At 37.8% G+C, this 15,589-nt stretch overlaps 2 protein-coding genes across 2 annotated transcripts; one reads left to right on the top strand and one right to left on the bottom strand.

Annotated features, from left to right (window-relative positions):
* Positions 1–344: 344 nt before the first annotated feature.
* On the bottom strand, positions 345–866 carry LOC117126820. Its single transcript, XM_033275942.1, has one exon. The coding sequence runs from the start codon at positions 864–866 to the stop codon at positions 345–347; it is 522 nt and encodes a 173-aa protein (XP_033131833.1).
* A 5,899-nt stretch (positions 867–6,765) lies between these two features.
* On the top strand, positions 6,766–8,803 carry LOC103828638 (syntaxin-32). Its single transcript, XM_009104263.3, has 5 exons — positions 6,766–7,236; positions 7,464–7,714; positions 7,793–7,971; positions 8,104–8,301; positions 8,394–8,803. The coding sequence occupies exons 1-5, from the start codon at positions 6,990–6,992 to the stop codon at positions 8,551–8,553; spliced, it is 1,035 nt and encodes a 344-aa protein (XP_009102511.1). The 5' UTR covers positions 6,766–6,989; the 3' UTR covers positions 8,554–8,803.
* The last annotated feature ends 6,786 nt before the right edge of the window (positions 8,804–15,589 follow it).

Here is a 15,589-nt window from a genome sequence, read left to right as displayed (position 1 = left end):
TTTTGTACTTCTGTAATAAATGATATTAACTTATTTAGTAAATATAATAGATGAAGGGTTAGAATTGATTAACAATATAATAAAAATCTTTTAAAAAATCAATTAAGATAAGCAAGTATTATTTTCTACTGCTATCCATGTTTCCAAACAATTCTCATTTATACTACTATCCATGTTTCCAAACAATTCTCATTTATACTATTATCCAAGTTTCCAAACAACTCTCAAATGTACTTCAGTTTTAATAATATAGATTACAAGTTTACAGCCGATCACTCTTTTGTCTCAATATCTTTTTTTTTTGTCGACAATTTGATCTTGCTGGTAAAAGGAATAGAAGAAACTTAAGAGGACCAAGATATTAAATAATTCTGATTGTTTATCCTGGCCATTTTTGCAAGCAGACCTGCATATTGCGTACAAGTTCTAGGAACAAAAGAGAAACTGAAGCTATTGTTTTTAGAGTAGTTCCAAATGTCTTGAATAATGGATGTTGCTTCATTGATGTCCATTTCAGCTTCTTTATGACTTTCCCAAGCTTGCACCTGATGTATAATTAGAAGCTGCCAGTCACTTACAAACATAACTTTCTTGTAAGACAGTCTAACCATTTGATGAACTGCTAGCAACATGGCTGACGCTTCTCCTACCAACGGAGAGATCGTTTGATGTATTGCAGAACTTCCACGGATACGAAGAGTGCCTTCTCTGCTGTGTAAGGACCACCCGACGCCAGCTTTATCTGTTGGCGATATCCAAGAAGCATCTACAATGTAGTAATCCTTAGTTTCTGGCCGGAGAACTTCTTGAATGGAATTGATCTTGGAGCGTTGAGGTTGCTCGGTGTGTACATTAGCTTTGATCATCGCTCCATCCAAATTTTGTAGTCCAAGTGAGCTGCATGTATAACACTGATAATATGATCTCTTTTATTCTCAAACAATACTTTGTTTCGCATTTTCCATATTCTCCATCCAAGAAACCATGGTAAAGTGTTTTGCGGGTTTCTATCTTGACTGCTAAAGAAGCCAAGTATGGTCTGCGGTATTATATCTGCTTGATTAACATCAATAGCAGTGCTAATTTCCGAAAGAGACCAAATATCTTTGGCTACTCTACAGCAGAAAAGCATATGAGATAGTGTTTCAACATCCTCCCCGTATATTTGACATTTTCTAGCTATTTTAATTCCTCGTTTAGCTAAATTATCAGCTACTGGGATTCCATTATGAAGAACTTTCCACCAAAATATTTTTATCTTAGGGGGAATACTAAGTTTCCATAGTCTAGCTGACAATTGATTCTGTAATGTTGAAGAAGGTAAAGAGGAAACCTGAGCATCTTGACTTGTGTTAATGTCCAGTTGACGCTGAATAATATCCTGATTTTACCGAGTATGTTCCAGAGGTAGTATAGGTCCAATGAAGCTTGTATTTACCACCAGTAGTACTCGGTCTGATGCTGAGCACAGTAGTGACGTCTCTTTCCTCTATCAAATTCCTGAGCTTCTGCTCATCCCAAACTTTTGTTCCTGGAATAAACAAGTCCTTGACCAGGAGATGAGGGTTAGCGAAAGTTCCAGGGGTTTTAGGGATGAGGAGATTTGATTGAGGAAGCCATTTATCTTTCCAAAACCTGACATGCTATCCATCTCCGACGATCCATCTTGTACCTTGGCTAATAAGAGGTTGGGTTTGTATTATGCTCTTCCATGCATAGCTCGATGTTGGATAGCAGCCATCTTCCCTAAAATTGACTTTCATGTAATATTTAGCCTAGTATACCCTAGCCAACAAGGTAGAAGGGCATGACATTAATCTTCAAGCTTGTTTTGCTAGGAAGGCCTTATTGAAAGCAAACATATCTCGTATTCCTAAACCCCCATCTTTTCTGGAAGCTGTGATTTTGTTCCAAGCTATCCAAAGTATCTTATGTCTGTCTTTAGTAACTGACCACCAAAATTGCCTCATCGCTTTCGTAATTTCCCGAAGCAAAGTCTTAGGCAGTAAAAAACATGACATTGTATATGCAGGAAGAGCTGTTATGACTGCCTTAAGAAAGACTTCTTTACCAGCAGGAGACAAAAACTTTCAGTACCAACTATCCAACTTATTCCTTATACGCTGTGTGATATATTGAAATGTCTCCTTTCTATTTTTACCTATACACTCAGGCAGTCCTAAATATTTTCTAAAACCACCTATTTATGATATTCCCATAGCATTCATTATTTGTTGTTGGAGATGGTGAACCTTTACCAAAAGTGTTAGCCGACTTTGAGAAGTTGACTTCTTGTCATGATGCTTGTTTATATAGATTGAGGATATGAGACAATTTTTTTTGTTTCTTCAGGTGTGGCTTTGCAGAAGACTAGCGAGTCATCTACAAAAAATAGATGGGAGATGGCAGGGCCACTTCTTGAGGCTTTAAAACCATGTAATTTCTTTGCATGGATGCTATTTTTAATCAATCTAAATAATCCTTCTGTACATATAATATAGAGATATGGCGACATAGGATCACCTTGCCTTAGTCCACGCTTTGGTTTAATTTCTCTAGTTGGCTCTCCATTGATCAATACAGAATAGGAAACTGTGCTTATACATATCTTGATCCACTCCCTCCATTTTGAGCAGAAGCCCATTTTCATCATAAATGTATCAATAAACTTCCATTCAACTTTGTCAAACACCTTAGCAATATCCAATTTCAATGCCATAAACTTATTCTTTAAATTCTTGGTATGCAAGAAATGCATTAGTTCATGTGCAATCAACACATTATCTGTTATGAGGCGCCCATGTATAAAAGCAGATTGGTTTTCAGATAAAAATATCATTCAGCCAAGGCTTTAAACGCTCCGCCAAGATTTTAGATATCAACTTGTAGACTACATTGGCTAAGCTTATAGGTTGATAGTCTTTAATGGCTAAAGGATTCTCTATTTTGGGGATTAACCTCATATAGGTTTGGTTTCATTTGGGGTCTAAAATAGATTGCTCAAAGAAGAGATTGACGTAAGAAATAACACCTGATTTGATTGTGTTCCAATGGTGCTGAAAGAAGCCAGCCATCATCCCGTCTGGTCCTGGAGACTTATCCGGGTTCATTGCAAATAAAGCTTTCCTTATCTCCTCCTCAGTGACTGGCCTAGTGAGGCTCGCATTCACTTCTTCTAATACTGTTCTAGGAATCCCATTTAGAAGGCCAGGCTCAATATTCACTCCATTACTCTTATATATAGAATGAAAGTAATTGTCAGAGTGAATATGTATATCCTTAGCTTTAGTATAGGTATTCCCACGGTCATCCTGAACATGGATGATTCTGTTGTAGCTTCATCTTTGCTTTGTTTTCGCATGGAAATATCTTGTATTTCTATCTCCTGCTTGGAGCCATAGAACCCTACTTTTGTTTCTCCAAAACTCCTCTTCAAGCCTATATTGCAGATGAAGCTCAGTTTTTAGAACCCTAAGTCGATCATAATCAATAGTCGGTGCTTCATAAGCCTTTTGTATATTTGCTTTTAGTTGTTGAATAAGTTTACCTGAGTTGGTACTTTGTTTGCTTCTCCACTGGGATATTGCTCTTCAGCATTTGTTGAGGATTTGATGGATATCTTTACCCGAAAGGCTAGAACATTCTTCATTCCACACCTGATTAATAACATGTCTCAAGTCAGGAAACAATCTCCAATGGCTATCATATTTTAAAAAATTCCTTCTCTTGCATTTCTCTACTTCAGTATTAACAAGTAAATGTCGATGATCAGACCCAATCTAAGAAATCAAGCTAACATGAGCAGTGGGATACATTTCTAGCCAATCACAATTCGCTACAGCTCTGTCTAATTTGGACATAATGGTGTATTTCACTCTTTTTCCCATCCAAGTGAACTTGCCTCCTAGAGTTTTGAGATCTTGCAATCCAAGAACAGCTAGCATTTTGGCAAATAGTTTTAGCGAGGAGACTGACCTTTTAATGCCTCCTTGTTTCTCTGTGGTGTACTTGACATCATTAAAGTCTCTAATCATCATTCTAGGCTTATTCTGAAGAAAACCTGCATGCTCTACATCTCCGACGATCCATCTTGTACCCTGGCTAATAAGAGGTTGGGTTTGTATTATGCTCTTCCATGCATAGCTCGATGTTGGATAGCAGCCAGCTTCCCTAAAATCGACTTTCATGTAATATTTAACCTAGTATACCCTAGCCAACAAGGTAGAAGGACATGACATTAGTCTCCAAGCTTGTTTTGCTCGGAGGGCCTTATTGAAAGCAAACATATCCCGTATTCCTAAACCCCCCATCTTTTTTGGAAGCTGTGATTTTGTTCCAAGCTATCCAAGGTATCTTATGTCTGTCTTTAGTAGCTGACCACCAAAATTGCCTCATCGCTTTCGTAATTTCCTGAAGCAAAGTTTTAGGCAGTAAAAAACATGACATTGTATATGCAGGAAGAGCTGTTATGACTGCCTTAAGAAGGAATTCTTTACCAACTATCCAACTTATTCCTTATATGCTGTGTGATATATTGAAATGTCTCCTTTCTATTTTTACCTATACACTCAGGCAGTCTTAAATATTTTCCAAAACCACCTATTTTTTATATTCCCAGAGCATTCATTATTTGTTGTTGGAGATGGTGAGGAGTACCTTTACCAAAAGTGATAGCCGACTTTGAGAAGTTGACTTCTTGTTATGATGCTTGTTTATATAGATTGAGGATATGAGACAATTTTTTTTGTTTCTTTAGCTGTGGCTTTGCATAAGACTAGCGAGTCATCTACAAAAAATAGATGGGAGATGGCAGGGCCACTTCTTGAGGCTTTAAAACCATGTAATTTCTTTGCATGGATGCTATTTTTAATCAATCTAAATAATCCTTCTGTACATATAATATAGAGATATGGCAAAATAGGATCACCTTGCCTTAGTCCGCGCTTTGGTTTAATCTCTCTAGTTGGCTCTCCATTGATCAATACATAATAGGAAACTGTACTGATACATATCTTGATCCACTCCCTCCATTTTGAGCAGAAGCTCATTTTCATCATAAATGTATCAATAAACTTCCATTCATTGTCAAACACCTTAGCAATATCCAATTTCAATGCCATAAACTTATTCTTTAAATTCTTGGTATGCAATAAATGCATTAGTTCATGTGCAATCAACACATTATCTGTTATGTGGCGCCCATGGATAAAAGCAGATTGGTTTTCAGATAAAATATCATTCAGCCAAGGCTTTAAACGCTCCGCCAAGATTTTAGATATCAACTTGTAGACTACATTGGCTAAGCTTATAGGTTGATAGTCTTTAATGGTTAAAGGATTCTCTATTTTGGGGATTAAGCTCATATAGGTTTGGTTTAATTTGGGGTCTAAAATAGATTGCTCAAAGAAGAGGTTGACGTAAGAAATAACACCTGATTTGATTGTGTTCCAATGGTGCTGAAAGAAGCCAGCCGTCATCCCGTCTGGTCCTGGAGACTTATCTGGGTTCATTGCAAATAAAGCTTTTCTTATCTCCTCCTCAGTGACTGGTCTAGTGAGGCTCGCATTCACTTCTTCTAATACTGTTCTAGGAATCCCATTTAGAAGGTCATGCTCAATATTCACTCCATTATTCTTATATATAGAATGAAAATAATTGACAGAGTGAATATGTATATCTTTAGCTTTAGTATAGGTATTCCCACGGTCATCCTGAACATGGATGATTCTGTTGTAGCTTCGTCTCTGCTTTGTTTTGGCATGGAAATATCTTGTATTTCTATCTCCTCCTTGGAGCCATAGAACCCTACTTTTGTTTCTCCAAAACTCCTCTTCAAGCCTATATTGCAGATGAAGCTCAGTTTTTAGAACTCCAAGTCGATCATAATTAATAGTCGGTGCTTCATAAGCCTTTTGTATATCTGCTTTTAGTTGTTGAATAAGTTTACCTTAGTTGGTATTTTGTTTGCTTCTCCACCGGGATATTTCTCTTCGGCATTTGTTGAGGATTTGATGGATATCTTTACACGAAAGGCTAGAACATTCTTCATTCCACACCTGATTAATAACATGTCTCAAGTCAGGAAACAATCTCCAACGGCTATCATATTTTTTAAAAAATCCTTCTCTTGCATTTCTCTGCTTCAGTATTAACAAGTAAAGGTTGATGATCAGACCCAATCCAAGGAAGCAAGCTAACATGAGCAGCGGGATACATTTCTAGCCAATTATAATTCACTACAGCTCTGTCTAATTTGGACATAATGGTGCGTTTCGCTCTTTTTCCCATCCAAGTGAACTTGTCTCTTAGAGTTTTGAGATCTTGCAATCCCAGAACCGCTAGCATTTTGGTAAATAGTTTTAGCGAGGAGACTGACCTTTTAATGCCTCCTTGTTTCTCTGTGGTGTACTTGACATCATTAAAGTCTCCAATCATCATTCTAGGCTTATTCTGAAGAAAACCTGCATGCTGAGAGTTTATAATATGGTGTCATTTTTTCTATATTTTTTAACAGGATTTTCATACATATAAGACAACCAAAAAGTATTGGTGCTATCTTCAACTGTCATATTAGTACAATACAGATTAGGGTTATCCAAAAAAGTTATCTTGACCCTTTCATTCCAAAAAATTGCAGAACCTCCACTCCTACAAAAGTGTTTTAGAGTGTAAATCACTTAATAACTTGGGTACTATTATTTTTTTTTAAAAACTCAGGTAGTATTTATAAAAAGATGAAAAATAGAGGGCCAAAATGTGATAAATAAAAACGTGTTGGACGAAATGAGAAAACTATGCCGACGCGTTGATCCGGTTTAAGCTCGTTTACGATTCACTGTATCCGTCGATACAGGCAGACGGTGGGGTGAATTGCGATTCAAATCGGAAAACCTCCATCGATTGTTGTTTGAATCTCTTAGATTCTTTTTTTTTGTTTGATTTTGCATTTGAGAGAGACCAGATCCGAAGGAGGAGGAAGAACAACAAAAATGCAAGCAAGGCGTGGCCAATCGTCGTATCGAGATCGGACGGACGAGTTCTTCGGTATCGTTGAAACTCTGAGGAGATCAATTGCTCCGGATGCGGCGAATAATGTGCCGTATGGCGGTGGTGGTGGGGGAAGGAGAGAGGATCCGAGATCCGCCGTGGCAAATCAATCGGAGTTCAAAAAGCGAGCTGCTGTCATCGGTTTAGCTATCAACCAGACGTCGCAGAAGCTATCAAAGCTTGCTCAACGTAAGTTAAGTTTACTAACTGGCTCGTGGATCTGGATAACGTGGCTTGCTTAGGAGTTAGGACGATCGTTTCTGAAGATGTAATTAGTTGTGGAATTAGCATAGAATCATGATAGATACGCTAAAATCACATAACTTCATAGGACCTTTAGCATTGATAATAGTAGCTGTTGTTTTTTTTTTTATATTTTTCCTTTGTTAACTTCGTCACTTTGTTGCAAAAACCAGTGGCAAAGAGATCATCAGTTTTTGATGATCCCACACGGGAGATACAAGAGTTGACGGCGGTAATCAAACAAGAGATCTCTTCTCTGAATTCCGCTCTGATAGACCTTCAAGCTGTACGCAACTCCCATAATGACGAACGCACCATCTCTAGAGACACAACTACTCACTCAGCAACTGTTGTTGACGATCTCAAGAATCGCTTGATGGACACTACCAAAGAGTTTAAGGATGTTCTTACTTTGAGAACCGAGGTTCTTTCTTTGTTTTCCCTTCTATTTTATGTTGATGATGCTAAAGCTGAGCTTTGATTTACTGGTCTCATGTTGCAGAACATGAAGATCCATGAAATTCGAAGGCAAAGATTCACGTCTAACCCGTCAAAAGAATCAACAAACCCGTTTGTTCGCCAGCGCCCTTTGGCTTCTAAGCCTGCTGCTACTCAACCTGCTCCACTTCCATGGGCAAGTAGCTCTTCTTCATCTTCTTCATCGTCTCAGTTAGTCCCAAGGTAATGAGTGTACTACTAATACGATGACCACGGTTTCAAAGTAGAACTTACCTCTCTTGAGATCTCCCTGAGAATGTTGTGATGGCATTTACGAGAGAATTCAAGACCTTTGTATATGTTGTGCATTTACAGGAGACAGGGAGAGGCAGAATCTTCTCCATTGTTGCAGCAGAGTCAACAACAACAACAACAGATGGTCCCGTTGCAAGACACTTATATGGAGAGCCGCGCAGAAGCTCTACACAACGTAGAATCAACAATCCATGAGCTAAGCAATATCTTCACACAACTAGCTACCATGGTTTCTCAGCAAGGGGAGATCGCTATCAGGTTCGTCAAACACCAAACTGTGTGTAAGAATCATTGAACGTTTGAGGGAAAGGAAGTAAATATTATGTGTTGTTGAAAATTGGTTTGTACAGGATCGATCAGAACATGGAAGATACATTGGCGAATGTGGAAGGCGCACAGAGCCAATTGGCCAGGTATCTCAACAGTATATCATCAAACCGATGGCTCATGATTAAGATTTTCTTCGTACTGATTGCATTTCTCATGGTTTTCCTCTTCTTCGTGGCCTAATATTGAGATCGTTAAAAAAAATATATTCTAAAAGAGTTTCAAACATCTAGACATGGTTCTTTTCTTCTGTCGTATCTTTATTGACATGTAAAGAATATAGAGAAAATGATCTTTATGCTCTATGTTCAGATCAGTGGAGATATACATATATATATATATTGCCAAATTTGTATGTGAAATTGTTTTACGCTGCCCAAACGCTTTCGTGATTCTGATTCTTTTTCATTACTATACATTTTTACCATTCATACTTTTGTTTCTCAACTCTATTTCTCTCTTTTTGAATTTTGATAGTTCTATATATATATATATTCAGAGATCAAAACAGTGACTAGTGCCGACAAAAACATTCAGTGGTATTGTATCGTGATAGATATATGTTTATTAATCATCCTTGTAAAACAGAGCTTAGATAATGAGAGAGTATTTGGTTGTATAAGCAACTTCAAATTCAATCTCTGTATTTCGTTAATGTATTCTAGCATTGTTGACCAGTATTTGATTGCAAATAAAATTTCCTTGGGTTCTCAATTCCCCAATATTCAAACACTCGTTACTGAATTTCCCACAATATCCCACTAACGCTGATAGAAAGCAGTCGATAATCCATCCGGCCCTTGTAACTTAGTTTTTTGATAAGCGGTATCGGCTGATCTGGTTAGCCTTTATAACTTATCAGCACCAATGAAGTACAAATCAAATTTTATTCCAGGTTGTTAAGAAATAAAATTGATAATTATGTATAAATATTAATGTATTAAAAATATTTGTTAATTAAATTTAATTTTAATATATTTTAAACTTTTGGATCCGATATAGATTTTTTTTTTTTTACGTCATACGGTCATTCTATTACTCAAGTTTGAGGTGGTCTGGGTAACCACACCGGAATAGAACAACCAATGAAAAGTAACACCCTACGAAAGGTCCTAGCAGTCTTAGCTAAAAAATCTGAATACTGATTGCACACTCTTGGCACATGGGTGATTTTGAAGTCCGAGAAACAAATATGCAGCGTCTCTATCTTTTCCAATTCTGTCGCGAAACTTGGCCACTTCTGGGGTTCCTTTACCATTGCAATCAGCTCTTTGCAATCTGTTCCAAAGTTCTGGCATGGCGAGTGTTGAAGCATATTCTCCATCGCCCAACGCAATGCTTCCACCTCAGAATGCAATGCTGATTCACATCGAGTGAAATTCCGTGTTCCCATAAGTTGTGTGTTCTCCCCACTATCCATCCGGACCCATCCACTAAAGCGATCCGTAGCTGTCCAAGATCCATCCAATAGTCAAATATTACCCAAGTTTAAGACTTGGTTTTCTTCACTATTGCCGGCCTGTACTACTGGTGGTATCATCTCATTTACACTAAACCATGCTTAACATTCACTTTCTGCGTATCGTACTAGTTCCAAAAGGTCCCTGTCTATTCCCCTGAAAAGTTTATCATTGCGAGTCTTCTAAATATACCAAATTATCCAGGGATAAGGATCTCTGTCTTGGTCTGGTTCTATGATATTATTCTTCTTTTAGAACAGATAGTCCATGTTTGTGTAGACGCTCGACACCGGAAATGTACCTGGGCTTGTAGGAGTTGCCGATAAAGACCATACTTGCAGGGCTGGAGGGCATTCGAATATAGCATGGGTTACAAATTCCTCTGTTTCCTTACACCTTGGACAATAATTGTCGCACCTCATATTCCTCCTTACTAGGTTCCTCGTTTCTGTCACCTGTCCGGTTATCAATTGCCATATAAGATATCACATTTTCTTTGGCGCTTTCAACTTCCAAGTAAAGGCTTGGAGTTTAGTTATACTTGGTTTCAGTATTTCCTTTTCCTCTTATGGCTTCAACAGATTTTGAGCAACCTAGTATCCAGATTTAACCGTGTATTGACTATTCCTCGTGTAATTCCAGCAGAAAGTATCACGGCGATGAGTAGAGCTTATGGCCATACTGCGAATGAATGGTATGTCATCAGGATGGACATAGTTCTCTAATAATTCTAGGTCTCATTCCTTCGATTCCTGATTAATGAGGTCACTAACTCTCATATTCGGGTGCATCACAGGTGCTACAGGTGTAGCTGGTCTACCAAGTGTCGTTGGAATCCACGAATCCTCCAACACCTTGACTTTATAGCCTAAATGAATCTTCTGTTTGATCCCCAAAAGTAGAAGCTTCCTTGTGGCAAAGATGCTTGTCCACACATATGATGGACAACTTGCAGATACCGCTCTTAATGGCGAGGTCATCCTATAATATATGCCCTTCAAGACTCGGGCAACAAGTGAATCATGGTACTGAACCAATCTCCATAATTGATTTGCCAGTAATGCTAAATTGAACTCATGAATTCAACGGACGCCAATTCCACCTTCATCTTTTGGTAGACAAACCTTCTCTCATTTCGCCCAGTGTATTCTTCTTTTTGGTGGATTCGAACTTTACCAAAATTGTGCAATGGCACTAGTGAGGCTTTCACAAATCTCCAATGGGAGCAGAAACGTCGACATAACGTATGTCGGAAGAGCGAGTAAAATGGATTTGATCATTACCTCCTTCCCCCCTTTAGAGAGCCATCTACCAGTCCATCCATTCACTCTATGCATCAGGTTATTCTTAAGAAATGCAAAGAATTTGCATTTGGATCCACTAATATTCTCTGGGATTCCCAAGTACTTCCCCATCCCACCATCATTATGTATTCCGAGTACATCTTTTATCTCTTGCCTAGTAGCTGCATTAATCCTCTTACCAAAGAGTAAGGAAGATTTGTCGAAGTTAATACATTGGCCAGATCCTTTACCATATGTCCTGACTACTTTCACTACTTCTTCACATTCATTAGGCTCCGCCTTACAGAAGAAAAAGCTATCATCAGCAAAGAGAAGGTGGGATACCGAAGGGCATGCTCGTGTGACGCGCATCCCCGTTATCTTTCATTGGTTCTCTGCATGAGAAGGCTAACAAGCGCTTCCATGCATAGAATAAAAAAGAAAGGAGACAAAAGATCTCCTTGACGTAGGCCTCTACCTGGAACAATATTTCCTCTTGGCTGCCCATTCATAAGAACGTTATATTTTACCGACGTGATGCACCTCATAATCCAGGTGATCCATGTTTCGGAAAATCCCATCTTTCGCATCACAGCTTCAATAAACGACCATTCCATCCTATCAATGCTTTACTCATATATGTCTTGATGGCCATCATTTTATTACGTCCACTCGGTTTAATTCACATGACATGAAACATTTCTTGAGCAATCATGATATTATCTGATATCTGTCTTCCAGCAACAAAGGGTGACAGGATTTCTGATATCAACCCTGGCAAGACTTTCTTTAGTCTCTGGCATAAGATCCTAGAGACGATCTTGTAGCTGACATTGCATAAGTTTATGGGTCTAAATTGAGCCATATCATTAGGCTTGGTTGTCTTTGGGATAAGACAAATATTTGTATCATTCAGACTGTTGGCTATATTCCCTTCAAAGAAGAATTTATTAACCATAAGAGTTAAATCCTCCTTGACAATGTCCCAGAACATATGATAAAAAAGTGCAATCATCCCGTCTTGTCCCGGCGCCTTATCTGGATACATGGCAAAGAGAGATAATTTGACTTCCCATTCGGAAACAGGAGCCGTGAGGCTTTCATTCATAAATCCCTTAATCGTCGTAGGAACTTCAGATAGCGCCTCTTCAATGTCTTCTGGAATAGAAGACTCAAAGATTTGCCGAAAATAACTAGTAGCAATGGCTGCCAGTCCTTCCTCGTCCTCAACTATGTTGCCATCTGCATCCAATAGCTGCGTGATTTTGTTCCGTGCTCTCCTTTGCTTCGTCAAGGCATAGAAATATTTTGTATTTTTGTCTCCCTCTCGCAGCCAGAACACTCTACTCTTCTGTTTTCAGAACATTTTTTCTGCCTTAAGAGCATTAGAGAGTTCTTTCAACGCTGCTGCAATTTCCTCAGTCGTCGCATTGTCGTCTGCATATAAACCCTGGACTTTCTCCTTTAGCTCCTCCACTAGCTTTGCCGAATTAATATTGTGTCGTTTTCTCCACTCACTCAAGGCTTTTCGGCAACTAGTGATATGTTCCATTATAGTCGCATTCGGAGAAGATCAGGAGATTTCCATCCCTCCAGAATGACTTGCCTTAGTTCCTCGTTGTATAGCCATCTTCTGTCGAATTTGAATTTTTTTGCTCTTCTCATTGGCTTTGTGAGTATGTATGCGAGAATCGGACGATGATCAGATCCCCATAGCCTCATGTACTTCACATTAGAATGTGGGAACTTTTCATGCCAATCAGCATTTCCTACTGCTCTGTCTAGCCGACATCGAACAGTTACATGTCCTGCTCTCTTCCCTATCCATGAAAGCATGTTCCCTAATTCTAACATCCCACAATCTGTAAGCATTTGCTTAAAGGGTAGAAACGAGCTATCAGGATGCTGTCTCTCTCCTTCCTTCTCATTATGACCTATGATTTCATTGAAATCTCCTATCATGAACCAAGTTCCATTTCTAGTTGTTGAGAAACGCGTAAGACATTCCAAAACTTGATTTCTTCGTTCCAAAACAGGGTCACCATAAACAAACGTCATGAAAACTTTTATTCCATCAATGACTGCCTCAATGTCAATCATTCTGTTATTCGAAAATAAAACATTAACTTGAAATTCATCCATAAAAAATAAAGCTAAACCTCCGCTGAGTCCAAGTGGATCAACAGTAAACAAGTGGTCAAATCTTAAGTCGGCCTGAATGTTTTGCAATAGCAGCTTTCTGTTCTTCGGCTCAGAAAGGAACACAAGTCCTGGGCGATGCTTCTGACACATCTCCGTAAGGCGTCGAACTGTGAGGTCATTCCATATCCCTCTACAGTTCCAACTGAGTTCCTCATTGATGGAGGGGGGATGGGTTTTTGGATCCCATCGAACCATCATTTCTGGATGGCCCATATTTTTGTTTCTTCGAACTGAGGTGATGTCGTCTTGATCTTCCCGTTTCACCAACAGTACGGGTTTCATGAGACGAAGATGACCTCTTGAGTGGAGATCACCTACGAAGAATCCCAAATTTTTTATTCTGAATACCCAAAGGGATACTCAGTTTGGAGCCATGCTTGCTACCTCTCGGGGCTTTACTAGCCGCTTTGTGAGACTTAGGAGGCACGGCGTGCACTGTCTTATCCTCCATATCCGCCAGCTCTATCCCCATCAGATCGTCTTGATGCACGTCACAGTCCATCAGCCCACCATCTTGTTGATCCGCAATATCCATATCAGTTAAAGCATCGATAATCTGATCCTCTCCATCACCTATCACAAACTCCTTCTCACTCAATGTATCAAAAGATAAGGCCCGAGGGGATCCTTTAGCGCGTTTGGTGACGTTCTCCTCCATCTCATGATCAATCCAAGATGGGGTAACAATTGTACTAGCCAATCTTCTAGTACTTGGAGCCTCCTCTGTGCTCTTACTCTCTGAACCCTTCCGTTCATGGATAATCAAAGCGTTACTGCGTGAAGATGAGTGTCCATAAGAGACAATATCTCGCGCATCAGATACTCTGGCCAATCGATCTCGCACAGCAGGCTCTGCTCCTTGTCGAGTCTGTATCTTCTTCTCCCTCCAGGCTCCACCTTGGTATCGATCATAAGGCCCGTTACCAGATCGCGAGCCACCATAGCGGCTGCTCCGAGAGTGATCATCCCGACGTCGAATGAATCCAATATAGATTTTATATAATACTTTTAACCATAATTCTTATATGTTTAAGTCAGATATAACAATTTAAAGATACATATAAAATAAGACGAGACCAAAGTTATGACTATGCTTAACCTTCGAGACCTAATGGGATTCAAAGTTAAATTTGGAGCACTATTTTTTTATAGGAACACTATTTATAACGTTAAATTTACAAGCTAAATGATTTCTACAAATTTGGATAAATAAACATTTTTCTTAGTTTGAAATAATCAAACAACTGGTTAAATAAAAAATGAGAAATCAAAGAAAATGATAATATTTAAGCATTCTCATTAAAAAAATATAAACCTGATTCTCGTTAACATTTACACAAATGGACTTTCCTCTCCTCTCCTCAAAAGTTTCAAGTCCAGTCTCAATATCCGCAGTTCTTGATGTTTAGACTGAGTGATGAAATTAGAACATAAAGTTCATAAACTATTCTTTGTAGGATTTTTAATGTCAAAACCCCTCGAACAAGTTTGTTTTAGGTAAAAACCCTTAAACTAAGTATTTAACGAAAAAACCCCAAACTAACTTTATTTAATTAATTAAACTCTCGCTGGTTATAATTATCATTTCTACATTAAGTAAATATAGTTGAGGGGTTCTACCATTAAAATTTAAAATAATCAAAAATATAATAATATTATCTAAAAATTAGTAACTTTAATTTTCAAAATTAACATTTTGAAAAATTTCTGTAAATATATGAGTCTAATTTGTTTTAAAATCAATATTATATATGTATAAATTAAAATTGTAAATACCCAGAAAATATAACAAAAATTATCTAACGATTTATTTGTAAGAAAAATTATCTAAAAGTTAAAAATGTAAAAAACAAGAAAATATAATAAAAATGTGATAATAAATCTTTAGATAATTTTTAATATATTTTCTGGTTTTTTACATTTTTAATTTATACATATATAATGTTGATGTTAAAAACAAATCAAACTCATATATTTACAGAAATTTTTAAAAATGCTAATCTTGAAAATTTAAGTTACTAATTTTTAGATAATGTTATAAAATTTTGTATTTTTTATTGATTTTTAATGGTAAAACCCCTCAACTATGTTTACTTAATGTAGAAACTCCTAAACTAAAGATTTACCGTTAGTAATAGTTGTTATGACCGGAAAGAGTTTAATTTATTAAATAAAATTAGTTTGGGGTTTATTCGTTAAATGCTTAGTTTGGAGAGTTTTACCCAAAACAAACTTAGTTGACGGGTTTTAAACTTAAAAATCATTCGATAAGAA

Source organism: Brassica rapa, chromosome A07 (genome assembly GCF_000309985.2).
Source record: "Brassica rapa cultivar Chiifu-401-42 chromosome A07, CAAS_Brap_v3.01, whole genome shotgun sequence".
NCBI classification, from domain to species: Eukaryota; Viridiplantae; Streptophyta; class Magnoliopsida; order Brassicales; family Brassicaceae; genus Brassica; species Brassica rapa.
This window is presented reverse-complemented; position numbering and strand designations above follow the sequence as displayed.